The 26,974-nt window shown below is 38.3% G+C and overlaps 1 protein-coding gene across 18 annotated transcripts in view; it reads left to right on the forward strand.

Moving 5' to 3' along the window:
• Positions 1 to 26,974, forward strand: part of PTPRD (protein tyrosine phosphatase receptor type D) — a 354,453-nt gene that overhangs the window by 103,939 nt on the left and 223,540 nt on the right. For 8 of the 18 annotated variants that reach the window (XM_064290520.1, XM_064290509.1, XM_064290511.1 and 5 more), the window contains exon 3: positions 23,604 to 23,792. In XM_064290520.1, coding sequence (XP_064146590.1) covers positions 23,604 to 23,792 — 189 coding nt within the window. Of the gene's footprint in view, positions 1 to 23,603; positions 23,793 to 25,031; positions 25,041 to 25,755; positions 25,774 to 26,974 lie in introns of all 18 variants that reach the window. The other 10 variants (XM_064290506.1, XM_064290507.1, XM_023545268.2 and 7 more) reach the window with 3 other exon arrangements.

Here is a 26,974-nt window from a genome sequence, read left to right on the forward strand (position 1 = left end):
AATATAGTATATACGTACGCCAGTAATGTAGGCATTTATTATGACTATCAGGACGTATGTATTACAGGTTTTACGTGTACTGTACCATTATACTTCTGGCAGCGCAATTACTTTGTATACCAGAGACATGAGATAAACTTGTTTCGTTGACTGCGTCCAGTAGTCTCGTTCTCCAATCAAGGCTTCTGAACTCTATTATAACCTTTTGGAACCACGAACGTGTGTGTGGTTGAGTGTTGCCCAAACAGACGTTATGCGGCACACTCTTATTTGTTTAACCGTGGATTAGTTTCTGTCCTAGGATTAATTTCATTTCCAAACAGAACATTATGTCTCAGTGATACCTAGCCACCTGAATATGCCTTACAATTTGTTAGTGCTCAAAACCCATCAGAATCCCTTAGCCTATAAATGGTATCAGCATTGTTCTTCTGGTGGCTTTAGTATCAGTCAGACCAAACTACTTGCAGTTTTTTAGACTCTTCACATATCTGAGTACCCTGCGTGTATACTCCTCATTTAAGTGTCAACCTAAAGATTATCCATAGCTGTATTTAGGAGGTAGAATAACAACTCATTTATTTTTCTCTACTTTTCTATAGTTAAAATATTCTCTATATTAAAAATACTTTATGATATAAAAAGCATGAAAATAAACTTTTATTACATTTCTAACAATATCAGGTTTATTTCTCTTCTTTAAAACGTACCTTGAAAATCTCCTTATTAATGAGACTTTTTTAATCCTCCCCTTCCTAGTTATAATCTGTGATTTTTCTCCTGAATTTCTTAGAGTCCCTGCCTCCTTCTTTTTTGTATTATAGTGAACATGTCTCATCTCCTTAAAAAGGGTATTATTTGCAGGAGAACAGCAAGGTCATAATTTATTAAATCAAGGTCAAGTTATTTAACTTCTCTGAAACTAAAATGTATCTTTAAGAATGTGGGTTCTTAAAGGATTTTGGGGGGGGGAGGGAGTATCGAAAGAGCTCTTAAGTTTTACAGTGTCAAGCCCATACATAAAGGTGTACCTCAGTTCCCTTCTCCAATTTTTTTCCTGTCTCTGCCTTATTTATCATTATTCTGTCTCTGTAGCAGCTACAGTTGATTGCATAGAGTAGGTGTCCGGCAAATAATTGATAGATGATGGAATGCATTCATTAATCTAGGATGGACTCGACACACTTAGCTTCTTCAGCTCTCCAGAGGATAAGTTGAAGCAAAGCAAACTGTGCCATGCCAGGTGACTCAGCTCTACATTTTGGGTTCTGAATTATTCAAGGTCAGAGCGTCTATGTAGACTACCTACAGCTTCCCCAGAGGACTTTCTTGTATTTGTGTTTTCCTTTTTGCTTCAACTAGGAGCAGTTTAAGAAAAACTGTGTTACAGCATTTTTACGTTGATTCGAGGTCAGATAGGATGATAATAAACCTGTAAATCAGGTCATTCCTGTTTTGTCCAACTGTTGGTTACAGAATGATTAACATGGCAGCCATTCTAATGATCCTCAGAAATCTTCTACTGATAAAAATGACCAAAATAATGCAAAGAAAGAGTATGGCAGCTTTAAGAAGTGGGAGTTTCTGGCATTACTTTTAATGTCCCTCAAATGATCTTATGCCTATAGAATCCTGTTACTCTCTGTGAAGGACACTACACAGGTTAGATTCATCAAAATATGGAGGGTGTGTATGTGTGTGTGTATACCAGTTTGTGTTAGGGATATGTTGTTCTTATTTGGTATCACATACCTATAATTGACTTGGAGATAATATACGTTAGTGTTTATTATGGACATAAGTACCTAAAATTGATTTGGCTATAATATACATCAATGGTGCCAACATGGCACCAAGTGTAGATTTTTCAAGCATCTGGAAAAGTAGCAAAACCTAATAGTCCATCCCCAAAAATCTGCTTTGGGACTCAAGTTGTCCAAACTCACTGTTTTGGTTGATTAAATTATCTGGGTGATTTCATGTGTTCATGCATTGCTGGACTTGGACTGGCACTTTGGATGTAAATTGTAAGTTAGATAATGTTGCCTGCGTGCAACACTATTAATGACATCATTTTCAAATAAAAGAATAAAGACTACAGGAAAGTTCAAATCCTTATTCTTCAGTTCTTTTTCTTCACTAACCCACTTCCATGGAGTCGATTCCAACTCATAGCAACCCCATAGGTTTCCAAGGCTGTAAATCTCTTTGGAAGCATACCGTCATATCTTTCTCCCATAGAGCCGCTGGTGGTTTCGAACCACCAACCTTTTGGTTAGCAGTTGATCACTTTAGCTGGTGTGCCACCAGGGCTCCTCTTTATTCACTAAAGATATTCTATTGAGGCTCATTTACTCCATAGAAAAATGATTTCTGAGAGCAGTGTATCCATGCTTTGTATGATGTGGATAATGAAGAAAGACGTGGATCAATGTAAGAATCCCTGGAGGCTCACACAAAATTTGAACGAATGTTTTTGTAGTGTCTTTGTTGATCACAAATTTAAGTATACAAACGTTCGATACACCCTCCTCCTCAATTTAACCAAGTATAAAAGTATTGTAAGAAGAAGGCAGTAACATTGTATTTGTAACCAATTTATTGAGGAATCTTAACTTCATGGGCATAAAGAATTCTTTGTTTTTTTTAATCAATATTTTTAAGTAGTATATTGAATTTTTTTTTTAACTTTTAACACCTAAGCACATGTTATAACACTCCATTCACTTTCAATTATTGAAACTAGTCTACTTTAAACTTGAATTTCAAGTCAAATAATGCTGGCCTTCTCCTCTAGCAAAGATTATGCTTGAGAAAGGGCATCCTGGTCTACCGTTCCTCCTTGCACTCTAGCACCTCAGAGCAGAGAGGGAGAACATGGTTTCCTTCTGGAACACCTTCTCCTCCTTTCGTATATGAATATGGCTCTTAGAGTCTAGGGGTCAGAGGAGGTGTAGGGAAAGGAAGCATCCTCTTATAAAGCTGCCTGCTTATTTGTGGAGGGGAGGCTTCTCTGGTCTTTAGGCTTCAGTCTAATTCATAGCCATGTGTATTGGTTACCTTTGGTGCTTAACAGACCACCTCAAAACGTTGTGGCTAAATAGCAGCCGTTTAACTTGTGAATCTGGGGGTTGTTGGGCAGTTACTCTAGTCTGGGTTGACTCAGCTGACCTCTACTGGCTCTCATGCAGCTGTGGTCACGTGGCACTTAGAGACATCTCTTTGTGGAGGTCTTCATTGTGTTCAGAAGATTGAGTTGTTATACCTATAAATTCTGCAGGAATGTTGTTAACATTTTCCAGGGAAGGCCAGCTTGTGATCTTTTTTTCAGAAAGTTCCCTTCATAAAAAAAGTGATGGAAAATCATCAATCACACCATCTCCCACATAGGTTGGAATCTGCAGCCACTTAACACTGGTTGTTCAGGCTGCTGAAGGAGTCTGTCAGTCTTTCATCCTTTGTAATATTTTAAACTTAAGTGCGATTTATCTTAAAAAGGAAAAAAAAAGCGTATAATCTTTTATCTTTAAGAAGTAGAGTTTCTTATTGTTGAAAACAACAAATTGATGAATATGGAACATGTTATTGTCGTTAGGCGGCCTCAACTCATAGTGACGCCGTATGTAACAGAACAAAATGTTGCCTGGTTCTGCACCATTCTCACAGCAGTGTGTATGTTTCAGCCCATTTTTGTAGCCACTATGTCAGTCCATCTCGTTAGGGTCTTAATTCCTATATTGAGTGTCATTTAATGGAGAAGAATCGTGTAAACCAGAACATTTCTTACATGGCTCCTGGGAGAAAAAAGTGGCTAAAATAATAGTTGGAAACATTATGTTTGTGAGTCATAAGGCCCAAGACCTACAGAAGTTAAGATCACTTAAGAAAGGGTTTACCAGTTAATTAGCAAATGTACCTTTGAAATAATTTGCTTCAGTATCTGTGGACAAAAAACACTCCCAAGTTACAGTCTTAATTGTTTGAGTTTTTATAGGAGCTTTGCCATCAAGATATCGCAGAAATGCCAGAAATGAAGCTTATTTGGCATTCCTTCCTTATTGGGTATTTGTTGTTATTGGTGGTAATAATTCTTATCACAGCTATAGAATAACCTCACTGTTAAAGGCAGGCCCCCATCGACGTAATATGATTTTTAAGCCCTGCATTGGTGCTGTTGTATTCTTGTTTCTCTAGTTTAAATGGCTTGAACCAACTCTGAATTAGAAGTTCTTGGTTGTTCTTGTTAAGCGTTCTCAACATGGGCACTGTGGAGCACGGAGCCAATAGATCATTCAGGAAGTCTTAAGGTTGTTTTCATACTATCGATTGTATAATCGCTATGGAGAGAATAAATACAGTTAAATGATCAGAAGGGCATCACGTATGTCTGAACACACTATAGGCTCCTTAGCAAGGGTGGAACATAGGTATTAAGACAGATAATATTCATCCTGTCAAAAAGTGGATTCATTTCAAACTATGAAGAAAGGAATTATAACTGGGGAGGTAAAGAGATGTAAGGCAGACAAGCTTAGTCTTACATCTGCCACTACTTTGTTTGTTTGTTTGTTTTCCCTCATTACTGAAGAGATAAACATTTAAGGATTATGATTGTGTGGTCTAGAATGTTCTCTATCATGTTAACACCCATCAGAAAAGCCAACATTCCAGGAAAGTTTTTTTTTAGAGCTACACGTATTCTGCTTTGGGAAAGAGGAGAGGATATTTTTAACAGTCTCCTGAATATTAAAAAAAAAAAAAAAAGAGAGAGAGAGAAAGATAAGAAAACATCCGCTTTGTTACGTGACTCAGCTGCTATTGCAGAGGGACTGGATCTATCAGGATTGGAGCAGCTAATTTCATGTGACATGTGTAGTAGCTTCTCACTAAATGGAAGTCTGTGAAACTTGCAGGCCCAAGTCACCCACCTGAGGGTAGGCTATGATAACCATTAGGAAAAAAAAAATTGAAAATGTCTTCTTCTCAATGGGTAAACATCCTTGATTATATTTTATGTGCTTTTGAGTTAATTCCTGGAAAACAATAAAATTGGCCCATGAAACCTGTCATGTATAATTTACAAAGCTGTATTGCATATTTATCTTTGTAACAATAAACACTTAGATCACGTCAGTGATTTTAGGGATCAGTGGCTGGAGTACGCGTTCCTACTTCCTTTAATGAATGCACACCCATTATTCGCTCAGCCACCCCACAGCCGACTTCACTGAACAATTGAAGGAGCGTTAATCTCCCAGTAAATGTAAAAACCATCCACTTCTGCTGGAGGAGCACGGTGGGATGCACTGGCTTTTTATACCAGTGAATTCAAGGCTCGAGATTATTTTCGCTTGTCAAGTTGCTGTCACTTTGTTAAGAATTAGAGATTGCACGTTTTCCGAAATTTATAACAATATGTCAGCCTGTTACAACTAAATGAAAATGAACAACTCAGGGCTGTTTTTGATCTGTAGGAAAAAGGCTTATTGCAGTGTTTCTGAATATCTCATCTTTGGAAACTCGTATGTATTAATTGGCATGTCTTGTATTAAAATATAACAGCTATGAGTTATCCTTAAGGAGATTCTCACTGTTATGTATTCATGGAAGTGCAGCTGACATAGTTTCCCTTTTTATTCAGGAGTCCATTGACTGTTGTACTCTAATATTCAGTGAGTTTCTTTTCTGGCTAGAGAGAAACTACTCTGGCAAGCTCAGTTCTTTTCAGAGTGCTGGCATTGATGCAAATCCATGGATTTCTTGATCCCATTCTAGACTAATGCCCAGAACATACCTGGCATGTCTGTAGTGAGGGTGCTGAGGTCATCTGTGGACAAGTGTAGTCTTTTGTTGTGCCTTTACAAGAGACAAAGCACCTTTTGTTGTTAGGTGCCATTAAGTGGGTTTATGACTCAGAGTGACCCCGTGTGACAGAGTAGAATTGCCCCATACGGTTTTCTAGGCTGTAATCCTTACAGGAGCACATCGCCAGGTCTTTTCTCCTGTGTAGCCTCTGAATAGGTTCCAATAACTACCCTTTTGGATAGCAGCCAAGCGCTTAACCATTGCATCACCAGGACTCCTGAAGAAGCACCCAAGGAGGTTTAATATACCAACCCCTTCTTCCAACACAACGGCAGAGGTGGGTCAGTATTCATTTGGCAAATATTTGCTTTGTGCCAGGTGCCGTGCTCTGCCCTGAGGCAGCTGCACTAGTGAAGATATTTCTGTTTCATGTTGCTGATGTTAGTTGCCACTGAGTTGGCTCTAATTTCATGGTGACCCCATGTACAAAAGAATGAAATGGTGACCGGTCCTGTGGCCACTGTGTATTTGAGTGCCTTCCAACTTAGGAGGCTCTTCTTCCAGCACAAAGTTGCAAAATATTCCGTTGTAATTCATAGGGTTTCCACTGACTAACTTTTGGAAACAGATTGCCAGGCCTTTCTTCCTCATGTGTCTTAATCCGGAAGCCTCACTAAAACTTGTCCCCACCATGGCTGACCCTGCTGGTATTTTGAAATGCTAGTGACATAGCTTCTAGCATCATAGCATCAGGCAAGCCTCACAGTACAACAAGCTGACAGATGGGTGGTAGGTCTCTTTCACAGATACCTCAAATGGATGAGGTGGGGGATGGGGGAGGGTGGGTCTTACCTGACTGAAAATATATTATGCAAACTATCATGTATCTATACAAAACTGTCCTTGATAATTCTTCCTTATTTCTCATCTTGAAAATATCACCATGCCCTGTAAAATTTACCTTTGAGTTACTCTCTACTCTCTTTGCTTCTTCCCCTCTCGCCTACCCTTTCCTTGGTGTAGTTAATTCTTACCTCTCCACTGAGGTAGTAGCCTCCTAAATAGCCTCTCAGCACCCCCAGTGCCCTCCCCCAATGATGCATTTTCTACAAAGCAGTTGGAATGGGCTCTTCAAAATGCAGATTTAATGATATGCCACATACCCTGCTGATACACATGTGTGCAAACACTTAAGTGCCCATACACTTACCTTTAAAACTTTCCATTAGCTTCTCAGTGCTTTTAGGATAAAGGCCACAATCCTTTATATACCCCCTCAGGCTTTGCCTTAAACCCTCTTTCTAATTTGCTGAGTTTTATCTACGATTTAAGAGGTCAGGCATTTAGCATTTTATGTGTGGTGGCTTGGTATCTCTCCTTGCAGCAAGGAATGTGGGATTGCATTCCTTGTAAACTTTGGTCCTGATTTTGTCCATTCTTTGGTAGTTTTTGTCATACGGGGTTGTTTTTCAGAAAGTGGGAATTTTCAGAAGTCTGAATTAATACTTTTGATACTTCAAAACTTACCTGGAAAAATTTCTATCCTATACTTGTATCTAAATATAATATTTTTGTTTTGTATTTGTATATAAGAATTTGAAAAAAGAAACAAATCCGAAGTATAGGTTTCTTTGGGCAGTTTGATGAATTGACAGCCTATAATTTCAAAGACTGAAGAAACACGTACACTAACAAATATAAACAAGTTCCATTTGGTAATTCTTTAGGGTAGGATTCAGGCTTAATTTTGCCATATAAATAGAAAAGTATTTATACTTAGGGGAAGTTTTTTCTCTATGACAGATAATACATTCTTGAAACATTTAAGACAAGTTTAAATGTTTATTCATGTGTTCTTATAGTCTTCAAGATATTCTTTACAGTAAAACATTTTATATCTGATGTTTAGTGTTTTAAGATGATCTTTTTATTTTCCAAGATATCCCCAAAGGAAATCTGCAATAACCCCTGTCATCAGAATCTCTTTTCTCCATTAAAACAAACAAACAAAAAGTAGTTGGCCTTTTATACTATGAAAACTATTACCAAATGGAGTTTCGTTAGGTGCCACGGGGTATCTTCTGATTCAAAGCAACCCTGTGTACAACAGAGCAAAACACTGCCTGGTCCTCCGACATCCTCACAATCATTGCCATGTTTGAGCCCATTGTTGCAACCTGTGTGTCAAGCCATCTCCTTGAGGGTCTTCTTTTTCACTGACCCTCTGCTCTACCAAGAATGATGTTCTTCTCCGGCGACTGGTCTCTCCTGAGAACATGTCCAAAGTATGTGAGACAGTCATGCCATCCTTACATCTAAGGAGCATTCTGGCTATACTTGTTGCAAGACAGATTTGTTTATTCTTCTGATTGTCCACAGTATATTCCATATTCTTCACCAGCACCATAATTCAAAGACAGTATTTCTTCTTTTGGTCTTCAAATTGAATAAAATGGTGAAAGATTCTCTTCAGAAAAATTATTTAGACATATCAGAGTCACTTTATTTCTGTGTTTGCTTCTCCTGCCCACTATTGAGTAAATGATTAAAGACTATGAGATTTTGAGTATTTTTCTTCCATGTGTTCTAGTTCCAGAGGGACACTGTGAAGAGCTGAGGACAGGGTGGACTTTTCCTAAAAGAATTTGAAATCTTGGCTTAAGGAATAACACTTGGATTCCTGAAGCAGTTCTGGGTTTGAGTCAACGTGATGATGATTCAGTTGGAAATGAGATAATCAGAAAAGTTCATCTTCTATCTTAAACTTTCTCAGACCCTTGGAAAGGAAATTAATTCATGGGCCTCTCCATGTATCTTTCTCACTTTTCTGAGTAAAAATCATAAATATGTAATTATTTACTTCTTTACTATTTATTTCATGAGCTTGAGCCTTGCTCTTGAATTATCACTCACTTTTGTTCAGTGTTACATGCTGATAATTAAATATTTGTAATCTTAATTTTATACGAATTTACATATTTATAGACCAAAAATTTTACTGCTGTTATCTTCATTGGTGTAAAGTGGTTAATAATAGTTGAAATGTCATTTAAATAGTCCTGGTGTTCAAGACAGCTGATGTAGCACATATTGTGGAATGTTTTTCAGAGTTGGGACAAGAACACCTGAATAAATACATCAACTGGCCTGAAGCATTGGAATAAATATTGCACAACTGAGATAGTAAAATATAATCTACAGATTTTATAAAATCTTATTCATGACATGAAATAATTTACTTTGTATGTGATTTAAAATATTTTAAACCATCTCAGCCTTACAGAAAATGGAAAAGTATACTACAGAGAACTTATTTTACCGTTTGAGAGTAAGTTGTTGATACGAGGCCCCCATCATCCCCAAATAACTGTGTGTTTTTCCTTTAAAGAAGGGCATTCTCTCGCCAACTGACAATACAGCCATCAAAATCAGGAAGTGGACATCAGTGCATCGGAAGCATTCAATCCTTAGACCCCATTCACCTCAGATCATGTTTCACCAGGTGTACCCATTTGGGTTTCAGCAGTTGTAGGTATATCACAGAAATGATGGTGTTTTCCTCAACACGTTTTTGATTTGTTCCATTACTGATCTTGTAAACGTGGATCCTCTTGATCAAGGTCCTTTCTGCCAGCTATCTCCATTGAAAAATCATGCTTTTTTTCATTCATATTTAATACATATTGTGTGGAGGAGGCACTTTGAGAACATGTAAAAATACTATTACTCCTGGAACTTTTCTGTTCGTTCTTTATTTATATTGTTATGGACTCAGGTTTTCCATTTTGTTCAGCAGGTTGTAGTTTGTTAATATTGCTTTTATTTGATGTCACATTGCATCATGGTTGGCCAATGAAAGTCCCTTCAGCCTGACTTCTGCGTCCCTTTAACATATACCTGTCATTCAGTGAGGATTGTCTTGTATAACAAGGTAGGTCAGGCTCATCTTGTATTTTCCCTGGTTCCTGTTAGCTGAAAGTAGTATTTAGCTTAAATTTGGACGCTAGATGTGGCCATTACTACTGGCTATCATTTCTCCCTGGCTTTCTAGGTTCACATACCCAAGGAATATGTGTTTTGTATGTCAGTGTGCATGTGCGTTGCGGGGGAAGTATTCATTTACTCTTATATTTGTATCTCTACCTCTCTGTGAGTTCATACCAATACCTCCAATTCCAATACAAGACTCCAATTTATTCCAGTTTTCTTTTTTATTTATATAATGTTTTATAGCTTGAAAAATTTATTTATATTAACCACAACACAGTGAAGCAGCCAGGGTCAGTGTTTTTCTTGGCCTCATTTGATTTGAGCCCATTAGAGTTACCTAATTTTCACAAAGCTAACAAAGAGTAGATGCCGGAACCAAACGCAGTTGTCTTTTCATGCTTATTATTTCTGTCTTTGTCTGACTTTCTGGAAAAAGAAAAAAAAAACAAAGAATTAAATTCTTGCTTTTTTGTTTTTAATATTGTGCTTTAAGTGAAAGTTTACAAATCAAGTCAGTCTCTCATACAAAAATTTATATACACCTTGCTATGTACTCCTAGTTGCTCTCCCCCAGTGAGATACCACGCTCCTTCTCTCCACCCTGTATTCCCGTGTCCATTCAGACAGCTTCTGTCCCCCTCTGCCTTCTCATCTCCCCTCCAGACAGGAGCTGCCCACATAGTCTCATGTGTCTACTTGAGCCAGGAAGCTCACTCCTCACCAGTATCATTTTTTATCTTATAGTCCTGGCCAATCCCTGTCTGAAGAGTTGGCTGTGGGAATGGTTCCTGTCTTGGGCTAACAGAAGGTCTGGGGACCATGACCTCCGGGGTCCTTTTAGGCTCAGTCAGACCATTAAGTCTGGCCTTTTTATGAGAATATGAGTTCTGGATCCCACTGCTCTCCTGCTCCCTCAGGGATTCTCTGTTGTGTTCCCTGTCAGGACAGTCATTGGTTATACCCAGGCACCATCTAGTTCTTCTGGTCTCAGGCTGATGTAGTCTCTGGTTTATGTGGCCCTTTCTGTCTCTTGGGCTCATAATTACCTTATATCTTTGGTGTTGTTCATTCTCCTTTGCTCTAGGTGGGTTGAGACCAAGTGATGCATCTTAGATGGCTGCTTGCTGGTGTTTAAGACCCCAGACACCACACACCAAAATGGGAAGTGGAATGTGTTCTTAATAGATTTTATTATGCCAGTTGACCTAGATGTCCCCGAAACCATTGTCCCCAAACCCCACCCCTGCTACTCTGGCCTTTGAAGCATTCAGTTTATTCAGGAAACTTCTTTGCTTTTGGTTCAGTCCAGTTGTGCTGACCTCTCCTGTATTGTGTGTTGTCTTTCCCTTCACCTAAAGTAGTTCTTGTCTACTATCTAATTAGTGAATATCCCTCTCCCTTCCTCCCTCCCCACTCTCGTAACCATCAAAGAATATTTTCTCTGTTTAAACTATTTCTTGAGTTCTTATAATAGTGGTCTCATATAATATTTGTCCTTTTACTAATTTCGTGCAGCATAATGCCTTCCAGATTCCTCCATGTTATGAAATATCTCATAGACTCATCATTGTTCTTTATCGATGCATAGTACTCCATTGTGTGAATGTACCATAATTTATTTATCCGTTCATCCATTGATGGACACCTTGGTTGCTTCCATCTTTTTGCTATTGTAAACAGTGCTGCAATGAACATGGATGTGTATACATCTGTTCGTGTAAAGGCTCTTATTTCTCTAGGATATATTCCAAGGAGTGGGGTTGCTAGATCATATGGTAGTTCTATTTCTAGCTTTTTAAGGAAGCGTCAAATCAATTTCCAAAGTGGTTGTACCATTTTACATTCCCACCAGCAGTATATAAGTGTTGCAGTCTCTCCACAACCTCTCCAGTATTTATTATTTTGTGCTTTTTGGATTAGTGCCAGCCTTGTTGGGGTGAGATGGAATATCATTGTAGTTTTGATTTGCATTTCTCTAATGGCTAATGATCATGAGCATTTCCTCATGTATCTATTAGCTGCCCGAATGTCTTCTTTAGTGAAGTGCCTGTTCATATCCTTTGCCCATTTTTTAACTGGGTTATTTGTCTTTTTTTTAGTTGAGTTTATACAGTATCATGTAGATTTTAGAGATCAGACACTGATTGGAAATGTCATAACTAAGAACTTCTTCCCAGTCCATAGGTAATCTCTTTACTATTTTCATGAAGTCTTTGGATAAGCATGGGTATAAGAATTAAGTTCTTGAACATCAGCTCCATTGTGCGTTTTTCTTATTTATTTCTAAAAAAAAATCATAGTATGATTTAAATGTAAATTATAGCAAATGGTTACTTATTTTTATTTTCAAACTAAGGCAAAAGTATGGATGGGTACTCGGTGTATACATGGCACCTGCTTGCCAGTGAAAATAATGGAAAGTTCTGAGGAAAAACTTTGGAAGTGGATGGTTATTGGATTTTATTATTTTAACAAAATTTGACTCCCTAAGAAGGAGTGACCAGTCCTTGGAGAAGAACATCATGCTTGGTAGAGTAGGGGATCAGCAAAAAATGGAAAACCTTCAATGAGATGGATTGACACAGTGGCAGCCACAATGGGCTCAAACATAACAACAATTGTGAGGATTGTGTGGGACCTTGCAGTGTTTTGTTCTGTTGTACACGGGGTCACCACGAGTCAGAACTGACTCAACGGCACCTAAACAACAACGAGGAAGTAAAAGCATAACCCTGACTTCTAAATATATACTCCTATTTCCAGCTTTTAATAGTGTCTCTAGGTTGATGAAGAGACGCTTCTTTTTATTTTTCTCAATGAATTTATTGAACTTGGGATCATAGCATTTGCTACAACAGAAGACTTTGTTAAAGGCCAAATACTAATAACAATGGGGGTTAACTAACTTACTGCAGTGCAGAACTGCAACCACCACATTCATATAAATGATCATTTAAGTGGGTTTGTGTTCTGCTGTGTAGACATTACTTTGCAGTTTGTAGGATAGCTGCATACATTGCTTCTAAATAAGTTTGTCTTATTTTGTGCCAAGACTGCCTTACAGCCTCCTCAACATGTGAAGAAAATTTCAGAATACGGAGCTTTGCTCTGAAATGCTCTGTGCATAGCTGGTTGGTATGCTGAATATTTAGTAGTTGCTAATAGGGCTCCTTTCAGCTTATCAATGTCCAGTTTTCTATTCTTGCATGGCATAATTCTATGAGAAATCTTTGGAGACTTTTACGCCTACTAACTGCTCTTAAAAACCAAAAAACCACTGCCATTGAGTCGATCCCGACTCATAGTGACCCTGTAGGACAGAGTAGAACTGTCCCATAGGGTTTCCAAGGAACACCTGGGGAATTCGAGCTGCCAACCTTTTGGCTAGCTCTTAACCACTATGCCACCAGGGTTTCCTTAAGAGAGACCTAAGTCCACCCTGAAATAAAAGCTTCTCTGATCGATTTTTAGCCATATTAAGACAGGTGCACCATCTGTACATAATAACTTGCAAAGAAGATCTCAGATTAAAAATTTGTTGTATCTTGTTCATGATTACTTTCGGGGGGACCAGATCTTATATTTATTAAATATTCCATTTGGAATTAACAGGCAGTTTTCTCTGCTGCTTTAGATAATTTCTTTCTGACTTAGAGTAGCCTCTGCCTTATAATTAGAAACCACTTTATTTATATGATTTTTTTTCAATTTCATTCATATGCATATTATTTTGATAATGGCCCAGAATCTCAGCTTTGCTAGAAAATGTTGATTTAGCTTTTATTTTTTCCTTTTTATTTTTCTGTTTTCAGTCTCTTATTCAATTCTTGCAGGAAGATTGATTTTGAATAATACGGTCATGATGTCAAAACAGTACAAATTATACCCTGCAGCCATCTGGAATGGTGAAAATAAAAACTTTATTTACACTCTTTTCTTTAAGGAAAGAATATTTTTTTTTCTTCTTCAGGGATTGTATTCTGCAAAGAAAATGGTTCTTGTTTGTAACCTGATAAAGGGGCTTATTCTGAAAGATAGTAACTTGAAAACTCTGCTGTTCTATAAAGTATCAAATGATCCAAGCAGTACCTCCCTGCCTTCAGTCTCTTCACCTAGACAGCTCAGTGGGAGGAATCCCTATTAGCCCCATCTTAGAGAGGAGAGACTTGTGTGGCCTGAGGTCATAGGTTGATTTGGGTGGCATTAGGTCTTGGACTAAGTCCTCTGATGCCTGGTGCTCTGACCTGTGTATTGTCATGTGCCTCTTTGTCTAGCATGAGAGTTTAAGGAGCCCTGGTGGTGCAGTGGTTAAGGACTTGGCTGCTAACTGAAAGGTTGGTGGTTTGAACCCACCAGCAGCTCTGAGAAAGATGAGGCAGTCTGCTTCTGTAAAGATTATAGCCATGGAAACTATGAAGCAGTTCTGTACTATCCTGTAGGGTCTCTATGAGTTGGAATAGACTAGACAGCAATGATGGGTTATGAGAGCTTGGGGTAGCATATGCTCATATTTCACTAGGCATTATCTCACTCAATCCTCACACCAATGAGCTGGAATTATTACGCTCTCAGAGAATTAAGTTATTCCATAGATACAGTCGGATCTTAACAACATAGAGATTCTCTAGGTGATTCATACCCAGTGCTTGGCTGAGTGCTGGCACTAAGAAGGCGCTCAAGAAATATTTGTAGAATGAATGATGCCATCTGTTGACTCTCCAGTCAAATCTTAGAACTAATAGTTCAAAGGCTCTTTCTGTTTTAATATGCAATGTAATTTGCATCAATATGAAAATACCGTCTTATTTGACTGTCTTAATATCCACATATATTTAAATTTTCCAAGAGAATTTCTACTCCTTAGGTATAAAGAAAGAAACAAACAAATAAGCAAACAAAAACCACTTGGTGGAGTAATTTGGAGAAGGATAGTGAGAGTGTCAGCAGAACATGGAGAATGTGATCAGTGTCACCAAATTATACATGTAGGAATTGTCGAATTGATGAGTGTTGTTGTGTATATTTTCGTCACAATAAACAACAAGAAAAAACTGACTTTATGCTGCATCAGTTAATACAGTTTCTCTAGAGAGGTAAGGATATATTTCAATATAATTAAAGGGCCCAGGCCTTTTGTTTAATATTCTACATATTACAAGTCTAACATTTTTCCTTGCCCGTTTTTTTTTTTTTATGTTAGTGAAAACTTGTCACTCAGTCCCTCCATCTTCAAAGAAAAAAGTCATTTGTACCCTGTAAGATTACATCATGAATGCCCACTGCCTTGATATATCCCTAAACCCAAGCCAAGCCCATTGCTGCCGGGTTGATTCTGACTCATAGCAACCCTCTAGGATGGAGTAGAACTCCACCATAGGGTTTCTACAGCTATAATCTGTATGGAAGTAGGCTGGCGCATCTTTCTTCCACAGAGCGGCTGGTGAGTTCGAATCGCACACCTTTCGTTTAGCAGCTGAGCACTTTAACCACAGTGCCACTAGAGCTCCCTCTTTAATATATCCGGATACTTCGCTCCAGTCAGTGAAAGAAGACCCAGTGTTCGCTTCAGCATACAACTAGCTATTCCTTTGGGTTTTTTCATTAGTATGAACACCAAGAATTCCATTATCATAAGAGATGGGAGAACAGTAGAGTATTGATACGTGTTTCTTCTGTGTTCTCATGAGTTTCCTTAGTTTTCACGTGAGATTTTGTCACGGTTACAGTTTTGACTTGTACAAAACGTGCAACCAATGTACGAGGAAATGCTGCTTGTAGAATTAAGAAAGCAGGAACTGAATCGTGGACTCCTTGTGCAGTAGCTGCAATAAATTGAAGAAGGAGCCAAACATCAATTGTACATCACAGCCGACAAATGTCGTATTTACTGATTGAATAAAACCATAAGTCATAAAAATAGAGAACACTCAACTAACAACTACTTTTGCATATGTATGTCTTATAGTACATCAAGACACTGTAAAAAAAAAAAAAAATGGAAAGAGATTATAAGATTGTTTTTGCCCTTTACAGGCTTATAGTCAAATTGGGGGAGGCCAATTAATTGTTTAAATATGTGGCATTGAATAAGCCCAGTTGGTATGCACAACTGCCATGTGAGTGAGTGCTGAAATGGTTGCCAGGGCTTGCAGAACAAGTCTAATAAACCAGTTGCCATTGAGTCAGCTCCAACTCATGGCAACTCCACGTGTGTCACAGTAGAACAGTGCTTAATAGGGTTTTCAAAGACTGCTTTTTCAGAAGCAGATTGCCAGGCTTTTCTTCTGAGGTACCTCTGTATGGACTTGACCCTCTAACCTTTCGGTTAGCAGTTGAGTGCATTAACGATATCCACCACCAAGGGACTCCAAGTCTAATAGCAAGTGATAATTGAACACTGAAGATTATAGAGGCAGTATACATAGTTCCTGCTCTCAATAAACTTATAAGAAGTTGAATTTGCATACTGATTATAATAAGGGTTTTATTTTTAACATCTCTGAGTGAGAGGGAAACCTTGGTGGTATAGTGGTTAAGTGCTACAGCTGCTAACCAAGAGGTCGGCAGTTCGAATCTGCTAGGCCCTCCTTAGAAACTCTATGGGGCAGTTCTGTTCTCTCCTACAGGGCTGCTATGAGTCAGAATTGACTCGATGGCAGTGGGTTTGGTTTGTTTTTGGTTTTCTGAGTGAGAGGGCTTAAAGTGGAGCCGCAGCAAACTGTTTGGAACTCAGAAAAAAGATTTTTAAGGGATGAGTTCTCCCCTCAAAATAGCTGTGTGTCTCTTCCCTCAGGTTCTGATTTTGCTTTACCGTTCTTGCATTCTCACTATAACTTCTATATTGTTCTGTCTAAATGTTTAGGTATAATTGCCACATCTTTTAGTACTGATTTTAAAGAAGCATATCATTGATATAATTGACTCCATTTTTCATTACTAGCGTAAATGCTGGGAATCTGAAAAATTGAGACTCTGTTTGCATGATGCAAACAGTCCTTCATTGTAAAACCAAACCAAACCTGTTACCATCGAGTTGATTCTGACTCATAGTGACCTATAGGACAGGCACCCCATAGAGTTTCCAAGGAGTGCCTGGTGGATTGGAACTGCCTACCTTTTGGTTGGCAACCCTAGCACTTAACTGCTACGCCACCAGGGTTTCCCTTCATTGTAAAGTTTTTTGAAATAAGTTGGGACCACAGTAGTAGGGTCAGGTTTGTTGAATACACTTGGCAAGAGCCCTAGCAACATCACGCAAGCATTTCTTGAGGCCACCTTGGATGGGGGCTGTGGCCTTAGCAGGCAATTTAGAGTTGTGTGGCTTCCTGTCAAATATGAGAGGTTCAGTGTTTGCGGAATTGGAGCGAAAGTAAGAGCATCATAAAAATTGTTTATGGATGAACAATGAAAGCGATTTAACTGAGCAAATTATGAAAAAGCTATTACTTGATCTGTTGCAGATACCTAAAGCATGACTCCCTACAAAACAGGGTCAGAATATTCTCCCCATAGATTCCTTTCAAATCCTGGGCAGATCAGGGGTTGTTAACAAAAGTTGTACAGCAATGGGAAGTTAACTCTTGAAAATGCTGACCCTCATTTTTCTCTTTGCATAATGGAAGTTTCATATCAACATATTCTATTAAGACACCAAACAGATTCAAAGAATGTGCTATATTTCCAGGTCTATTATAGCTGCCATTCCAAACAAAGTATGTATGACTTCTATGATTCACTAAGCACAAGTATGTAGTAATGTGCCCTTTAATGGCCTCTCAAAATGACAAACCAAATGGCTTTGTGAAGGTCAAGTCTGATTTAAATTGTTGATGAATTAGTAGCTAATTCTGCATGATTGAATATTAATATGGAACAGTGATAAGTAAGGCACTTGAAAGCTTAATGAATACATTAATGAATAGGACAAAATGTTTTTCTTTTTACTTCATGTAAAAGTTTAAACTACTAACGTATTGAAAATTTGTTAATTTCTGATAGTGGCTTTTTTTTCCTGTGGAAGTTTATGTGGCTAAAATATAAAGGATATTGATATGATTCCCAACTTCCTGGTACCACACATTTGATGAGCTGTCAAAAGTGATGTTATCAAATGGCCAAGGCAGTTTTATATAAATCACTAATAAACGTAGAGGGTGGAAAAAATTAAAACAAAACAAAACAATTAACATCTCCTAAACTACACCCACTGAGATAAGCATTCCAATTAGAAATTTCATTATTTCTACAGTTCGTTTTATGTTGAATACTAGGGTTTATTGCCAAATACCTGACAGTCAAATTGGAAACAAGCCACAACTGTCAAGGTGTAACAGCTTTGGCTATTTGAATCTGTTATATTGTGATGTTGCTCATGAAACTTAAATGAACAAAATGCAAAGAGGGTCTGTTCCAAGGGGGGTGGGGGGGATGAATGGAATTTAATTACCCTTATTAAAAGTAAGAAAGGGATGGTCTTTACAGTCTCTGATTAGTGTGCAAGAATTATCTTTGTTGTGCACTTGTATTATGAAAAGGGGGCTCTAGAGTGTTCTTTATGAGCCAAGAAGGAAAAGAAAGGTCATGGCAGTGGATTAGGCTGCTTGCAGTAGGGCACAAGTCAACTTTGACAACTCTTCCCAAGGTGAGGACTGTATTTCTTCTAAATGGTTATTAAACCTAGATTTCTTTGGCAAGATCCTTGAGTAAGTGGTTCAACAATCTCAAAAAGCCTTTGACACTTGCCTCTGATGAGTACTGACCATTGGCTTAGCTCTTCAGAGAGATGAACTTGTAAAAGAGAAGTAATGACTGGGAGAGCATTATTTATGCATACTAATAATGCAGCTAGTCATTAGAACACTATTGGGAGACACAAAGGACTGGGAAACACAGAAACAGCTCAGGAATCCCAAGTTTTTTGTTTGTTTGTTTGTTTGTTTTAACCTAAGATGGTGGCTTTGGGAGTAATTTTAAAAATCTAAATGGAAAACACAAAAACAAAATCTTAGAGCTTTTTCATAAAGTCATTTCTGGGTAACAAAGACAGTGTAGTTGACTTCAGAGCACTTGAGGTAAATTATTTTTATCCTTTGAAGCATTTTGTGTTAGTAGCTGCCAAGTGAGATGTTTAATAATATAATGTGTGTGGTACAACAGCTATTGATCTAGTCTTCTTTTTTTGGTCCCCACACATTAAAACTACTCCAGAGACGTCAATCCATTATCAAAGCCTTTAAAGCCATAAAGGACAGCCTGATGAAATTCAAGTGGAATAGATTATTAAAATTAGCATAGCCTAATTCGCACAATACTTTTCATCCCACTTGTAATTTTTAACTCTCCATTGTAAGCCTTGAAAAATCGTCTTGGAATTCTATTCTTCGCCACTGTTTCTGACACAAGTCGATGGTAGACCTCTGCTTGGCTGAGGGTGTGTATGTATTCACATGTAAAGAATGTAGCAAGAGCTGTGTCCTTTAATTCTGGCTTGTGAGACCATTCCTGTCAACAGATTCCAAAGACACCATTGACTCATGTACTTGGTAGCTCTTGGATGACTTCAGCCTGGAATCATTTCAATCAATAGCATAGGAAAACAAGAGCATTCACGAGCTTGCATTCAAGTGATGTTTCCAAAATGCACACTTGGTACCAGGCATGGGGTTTTTGCTGAGGAGTCAGAGATGTGTGATGATACAAGGTACAATGTTGGTGACGAAGAGTAGGGAGAGGTGGGGAAGACAACCCAGCCATGCAGGTATCTTTCAATTTAAGTAAAATGTAGTTCATTAAAGTTAACTATTTTTATGGTTTTTTTTTTTTTTTTTTAATAAGTCCCTAATCCTTGCTAACCCACCAGCTGCTCCTCAGGACAAAGATATGATAGTCTGCTTCTGTAAAGATTGGCACCCTTGGAAACCCTGTGAAACAGCTCTATTCTGTCTTATAATGCTGCTGTGAGTTCGAATCAACTCAAAGGCAGTGGGTTTTGGAACCTTAAGTAACTGAATGGCAGCAAAATATCCTGTAGTAAATCCAGGTGTCAAACCCAATTTGCTGCAACTTCCTTTAATCTCTCACAAAAGGTTAGTATTAGATCGTAATGGAACAGATTGAAATGGTTAGTATTTCAGTCCTGCCCAGTAGGAAAGCCACAGCCTACACTGTTCCCAATTAATTAGTCCCTCAGTTTTACCTTATAATAACCTGTTGTTCAGTAACCCTTCCCATTCCTGGAAGCTTTATTCTTTGGTGATATTTTGGCATTCTTTCAGTGTTCAAAACCTCTTTCTGTTTCTTAGCTATTCATCTAACTACCACTGTACTAATCCGTGAAGTGGGAAAACATTTTCCGTAATAAGTGGTATATAGTCACACATATATTCACGCTTGGTAAAGTAGAGGGCCACAGGACCGAGTGGTGTTTCCTTCTTTTGTGTATAGGGTTGCTATGAGTTGGAACCAACTGGAGAGCAGCTAACGACATTCACATGTAGGTGTCCCTGAATGGCACAAATGGTTAAGTTCTTGGCTACTAAGTAAAAGGTTGGCAGTTCAAATGACTCTCAGAGGCACCTCAGAAGAAGGGCCTGGTGATTTACTTCTGAAAGTCATAGCCATGAAGACGCTGTGGAGCACAGTTCTATTCTGAAACACATGGAGTCACCAGGGGTTGAAATCGACTCCATGATAACTGGTTTTTGTTTGGCTTATATTCATATATAAGCTTGGTAATCACTGGAGATTTTCATAAAATTTGATAATCCAGACTAATTTAGTGGCAAGGAAATTGGGTGAAATGAGACATGGGGCAGCTCATGGTGTAGAAGTAGAAACCAGTGATAAATGATAAGCGCAAGACAGTGGATTAGGTCCTCAGCAATATGGTAACACTAAGATGGAGAAGAGCACACTTGTTTAAGAAGTTTGGAAAAGCTTAACAAAGAAGGTGGTTTTGGCTGGTGGTTTTCTAGAGGCACAGAATACTCCATGGATATGATTTGTCTGGAGGACCTCTGGTGGAGCAGTGGTTAAGTGCTTAGCTGCCAAATGAAAGGTCAGTGTTGGGAGCCCACCAGCTGCTCTGCAGGAGAAAGATGGGGTAGCCTATTTCCCTAAATATTTACAACCTTGAAACCCCATGGGGCAGTTCTACCCTATCCTATGAGGTTGTTATGAGTCGGAATCAACTCGATGGTAGTGGGTTTGTTTTTTTTTTGGCTTAAATGTGATTTGTCAGGAGAGTGGTAAGACTTTCAGTGTGGATAGATGAAATGTTTCCTGATGGGGAGGTGATTCCTATGAGGCTGAAAAAATGGAGTCTGACTTTAAAGGACCTTGCTAGACAGACTTAACCAACTGAGTGTTCCTTACAGGCTACAAAGGGGAGAAAGTGGATAGTGCCTAGACTTTACCGGCAGCATAATAAATCCAATTCCAACTTATAGCAACCCTATAGTCAGAGTACAACTGCCCTATAGGGTTTCCAAGGAGTGGCTGGTGGATTCGAGCTGTTGACCTTTTGGTTAGCAGCCAAGCTCTTAACTACTGCACCACCTGGGCTCTAACAGCATAATGGTGGCATCAAAATGGAGCTTCTTCATCAGAAATTATAAGTCACTTAGACCTCAGCGGGTTTCCCAGGATCACCTATGAATTCACGGGATCATACCATAACTTGTAGGACATTTCCAAGGAGAAGCTAGGTGCCATATCTGATGATTATCACTGCTTTGCTCATTGATACCTGTGCTTTTGAGTCATTCTGGGATTAGCGACTCATGAAAATTCATCAGTGGTTATGAGGAAGTATTGATTAAATTAACACCCAACCCAAATGGAAGTCAAAATGTTTCCTAATGCTCTTCAAATAAATGGCCAAATTCTTTTTTAGAGAATTATCACCTATATAATTAAAAACCCTCCCATGCTTGGACAGAATATACCTTTCTGATTGTGGCTGGAAAACTGCTAATGCAGGTTACTGGCATGGGTTACGCTTAGATTTCAGTGGACTTCAGTTTCTCAAGATCCGAGAGCTGGAGCAATTTGGATGTGGAGATGGGGAAAAGTAAACTTTAGATGAGTTAAAGATTCAGCATTGAGAGATTTCTGCTTCTTAATTACTAAAAATGGTTCAGGACTTTGGGATTAAAAAAAAAAAAAAAAGCCATTGCTGTTGATTTTGACTCACAGTGATCCTATAGGATATAGTAGAACTGCCCCATAGAGTTTCCAAGGAGCAGCTGGTGAATTTGAACCGCTGACCTTTTGTTGAGCAGCCAAGCTCTTACGCACTGCACCACCAGGACTTCGGGATAGAGGGAGACATTCTCTCCACCTAAGGAATATGTATGTCTTTGTGTCATTAATGGAGAGTTGCTTTCGTTGTTGCCTCTCGTAAGGGAAACTGTTGGGCAGTTTTCTGGTTACCGTATTTTTTCGCTAATAACGCACAAACTGTGCCAGAACCGTTTTACTCAATTTCATCATTTCTGTGCCTCGTATGTATGGGTGCGTTATTTATGTGGTCACATTTATATGCAAAAAGTATGGCAAATGAAACTTCCTACAAAGGAATTTGTTCAGGTAGAATCTTACGCTTGTGTTGGGAAAAAAAAAAAAAAAAAAAAACCTACACTTTCAGTTAAACGTATTTATAAGAGAAATGTAACAACTTCTTTCTAAAGGGCCCTTCTTCCTTTTTTGACTTGGCCAACTCTGCTTGTTCTTAAAGAAAAAAACCCAGTGCGGTTCTTAAAGGCTCATTTCAGTTCTGAGCCTCCTCTTGGTACTTGCTGACTTTCTCAGGCAAAAATGTCGTAATTACCTCTCCCTCTGTGCTGCCAGAGAACTTACCACATCCGTTCATTGTAACCTCTGTCACATAGTGTCCAAGCTCTTGGGCGGTCTGTTGGCTTCCAACATACACTGTGAGCTTTTCTGGTCAGAGATCACGTTTGAACTGTATCTAATCTAATAGTCCACCACCAGTCTGTCATTTTGTCATACTCTGGTGGCTTGTGTGTTGCTGTGATGCTGGAAGCTATGCCACTGGTATTTCAGATACCAGGAGGGTCACCCATGGTGGGCAGGTTTCATTGGAGCTTTCAGACTAAGACAGACTAGGAAGAAAGGGGCAGTGATCTTCCAAAAATTAGCCAATGAAAACCCTGTGGGTCACAACAGAATACAAGTAGTCCCCGACTTACAATATGGCTCTGTTCCAATGACTTTCTCTTAAGTTGGTTCTAACGTAAGTTGAACACTTCATTTTTTTTTTTTTTTTTTAGTTTTCATTATTATCACCTTTTGTTATCCATATGTTTATAAATCCGATCTTCATCTTCGGGGCTTGGCATGAGAATAAAGCATCAGGAAATTGTGCGCTGCAACATTGTATATAGTACGTATTACTAACAATAAGAGGTACCAAAAAAAAATATGGACGGTTGTACATGCAGTTTGTGATAACTTGAATACGTTGTAAGGTGGGGACCTCTACTGTACAATATGCTACTAGAAGATGAAGTCCCCCAGGTTGGAAAGCAGTACACAGTAGCCACAACAATGGCCTCAAACATACCAATAATCATGAAGATGGCCCAGTGTCAGACAATGTTTTATTTTGTAGTTCACGGGGTCTGTGGTAACTAACAACTAACGAATCTAGTAATGCAATGCTGCCTGGTTTGTATTAGATTCTCAACAAATACTGAATAGGATAAGAGGAACAATTTGTGGTCAATATCTCTTGATTCTGGGGCATCTGCTCTGATAACATGTTTGTATCACCTTTTGTCTTGCAGAAGATCAAATTCCCAGGGGCTTCCCTACCATTGACATGGGCCCACAGTTGAAGGTGGTGGAGCGTACGCGCACTGCCACCATGCTTTGTGCAGCCAGTGGGAATCCAGATCCAGAAATCACTTGGTTCAAAGATTTCTTACCTGTCGACACAAGCAACAATAATGGCCGTATTAAGCAGTTACGATCAGGTAGGGTCTTGTTACTGTTCCCACTAACTCCTAGAGAACTTTTTTTTATCTTTCTCTCTTTCTTTTTCTTTTCTTTTATTTTAATTTTTAGGTATTGATTTTTCTCCCTCTTCTCTTTCTCTGTTATTTAATGTGTTGTCCATGTCTGTGATGTCATAGCCCGTTTCAGAGTCTGTTTCTCTCCTTCTCTGTGTGTTTTGCAGCTTCTGTTCAATCCACATTGCTCACTGCTGTGACTGTATTTTTGATAATTTTTTTTTTAATTTACTGCTCTTCCGCAGTATTTGATGGATCCATTTTCTCCTCTTTCTTTCTTCTTTCTCTGTTTCCTTTTGCAAAAAATTTATTTCAACATTGGACTTCATTCAGAGCTTGCAAGGCGTTCCAATGGTTATGTCCATTAAAAACCGAAATGTTCATATTAAACACTAAAATGATTCGATTTTATTAAAGCGTGTTTTCTGCTCTCTTTTCTACATTTGATCACATCAAAGTACCAAAGTTCAGTAAGTTTGGGCACAGCTGCGTTCTTTTCACTAATACATAAAGCACAGAAACGTCATCCCATGAGTAACTGGATGTATTTTTTAAGAAAATCCTTGATAAAGTGCCAATGGAAGGAGGGGATTTCGGTTAATACTATTGTGATTGTGAGCGAGCTGTTGTACACATTATCCACAGTAGTGTGCGCCCACACTAAAGGTTTTTGAGCCCTCCAGTGTCTGGATCTACAGAAGTCTGCTTTTGGTGTAGACTCCAGCTCTCGCTGCTTTCTCTCTTTCTTTACCCGTTGCCCTTTTTCCCTCTCCCATCCCCACCCCAAGTTTATTCCTTTGCTCTCTTTAGATTAAAAGTAGTGATAATTCTAAATTTCTTCAGTTTTAGAGCCTGTCCCTAGTTAATGTCATGGGGACAAGTATTAATAAGCTGTTTACTTTGACATTGGTAGTAATATTGATATAGAATTCTTAAGTTGTTTAACTGCCTGTCTTCCCAGAATTCTCAGCTTTTGACCTGTCCTGTGATGTTAAAACGTCTCGTTAACTGCATCTTTTGCTTGTTGTCAGCAGAATTGTGTAGATGAGCATTCTGTTATTGTAAATAAAGAATTAATTAATTCACATGTAACATAGATGATTTAGTATATAAAGCTTTAATTCTGAAAAATTTGTACCAAATTATAAGGAATATAATAATATTTTTATGCTGTCTTTCTTCTCTCCGTATTTAAATCTCCAGAATCTATTGGTAAGTGCTTAGTTCCGAAGTGCACTTCACCCCCACTAATTTCCATATTCAGAATATTATTATTATTAATAAAATGCATGGCATGCATTTTACTAACTGTCAGCGTAGACAGCAGATCTCCATAGTGGCACGCACACGCACACCTCCACAGAAATGTTATCGTTAAGAACACTGTGTAGAAAAATAAAATAGTGCACAAGTTATATCACACAAATGTAGCATAACAAGTAGCATAAAACGAGCCAATCAGCAGTGTTTGTTTCTAGTGAGTCTTCAGTATTTCCTTTAACAGTATATATATATACATGCGTATCTATATATATACTTAAGTAGATTAGCCAGTGTTTTCCTAAACTATGCTTTTAAAAATATTGTATAGTTCTTTTTTTTTTTTTTTTTTAAGAAATATGAGGCCTATGAGATATAATCCTAACCCTGTATAACCCCAGAGCTAAGAACTCAGTTGCTTCCCTGAGAAAGGCAATGCTGCCTATTGAGGTCTTTGCCCTCTGTGATATAATGCAACTTGCTTTTATGATCTAATAATACTATCTAATATATTCCTGTTTTTACCAGTATAGTAATTCAAGTTTCTTTTAAGACCTTATTGAATTCTGTAAATCTAATTTAATTCTTCTCCCCAGCCCTAGCCTCCTTCTTCTCGTACTAATGCTTCTTCTTTCTAATCTTATTTGCATTCATATTATCCACCCAGGTGGTACACCAATAAGAGGTAAGAGTGCTGAACTAACGTTCACAGAATGATCTTACTCATTCTTTCTGTCCTTTCATTCCTCTCATCTTTGTCCTGTTTTCAAAACCATTCCAAGAACGTCCATCAACTTTATTTTTTTCCCTTTGTACTGTTTGGTTATGGTCAGTGACTCTCATATTGTGGACTTTTCTTTTCCTTTTTTTCTTTCCTCTTTGTTTTGTTCATTTCTTTCTTTCTGGAAACAATTATTTAAGTTGTGATATGCTTCAAAGAAAGCATATCCAGGTCTTTAGACCACAGACCAGTCACAGCGTACCATCTGTCCCTCTTTTTTTCCTTTTCTTCTTCTTCCTTTTTCTTTTTTCTCTTTTTTTTTTTTTTTTCTTCTTTTTCCTTTTTTTTTGTCCAACTGGAGAAAAAAAAAGATCATTTTTTTTTCCTTAGCTGTTCTTGTTCTGGACCAAAGCCAAGATGGTCTGGAGAACAGTGGCAGACATGCAGAAGGACAGCCTGGAACATCAGCTTTTTGTCTTTATCTTTCAAAAGGTTTTTGCTTTTGTTCTTCAATTTGTTTTTCTCTTAATGTCTTAAAAGTCAAAGAATGACTCCCCTTTCCACCCGTTCCCACTCGCCTACAACCTGACAGCAATGCTTTTTTCCCCACTTCTTTTTTTCTTGGAATTCTCGCCTCTGGATTTTTGGATCTTCAGTCCTTCAGGCTATGGAAACAAAAGGTGCTCAGTATTCTTGGTGGTATGTGGTATCGCTGGTTTTTCATACTTTGACTCGGTGTTCATTTCTTTTGTAATTCTTGTTTTATATTTTTCTTGGGGTTTTGTGACACCACACTGCTAATCCCACTGGTGGATTTTAATGGGTGTCTTAGGGGATCCATCTCAAGGTCCTCAAGCAGTGGTTGGTCGGCTCTTCCTCGCTGGCGTAGGCCATGCTTTTTAACTTTTTTTCAATCTTCTAATTCAACTGCTCTTTGTTTTTCAGCAAATGTAATAAAATGATTGTAAGTCGTGGCAAACTGTCTTTCTTTTCTTAAAACATCTGCATGTCTTAAGGGAGTTTTGTTTCTTTCAGTTATATTTTGATAATGTCTAATGACTAATTTTCATTTTTCGCTTTGTGCAGCCTTTTTGTGATCGCTGCGAATTTTTGGCTTTCTTCCACAGAAGACTTTCTTGAAAACCCGGCCTGGTATTTTTTTTGA

Source organism: Loxodonta africana, chromosome 9 (assembly GCF_030014295.1).
Source record: "Loxodonta africana isolate mLoxAfr1 chromosome 9, mLoxAfr1.hap2, whole genome shotgun sequence".
NCBI lineage: Eukaryota > Metazoa > Chordata > Mammalia > Proboscidea > Elephantidae > Loxodonta > Loxodonta africana.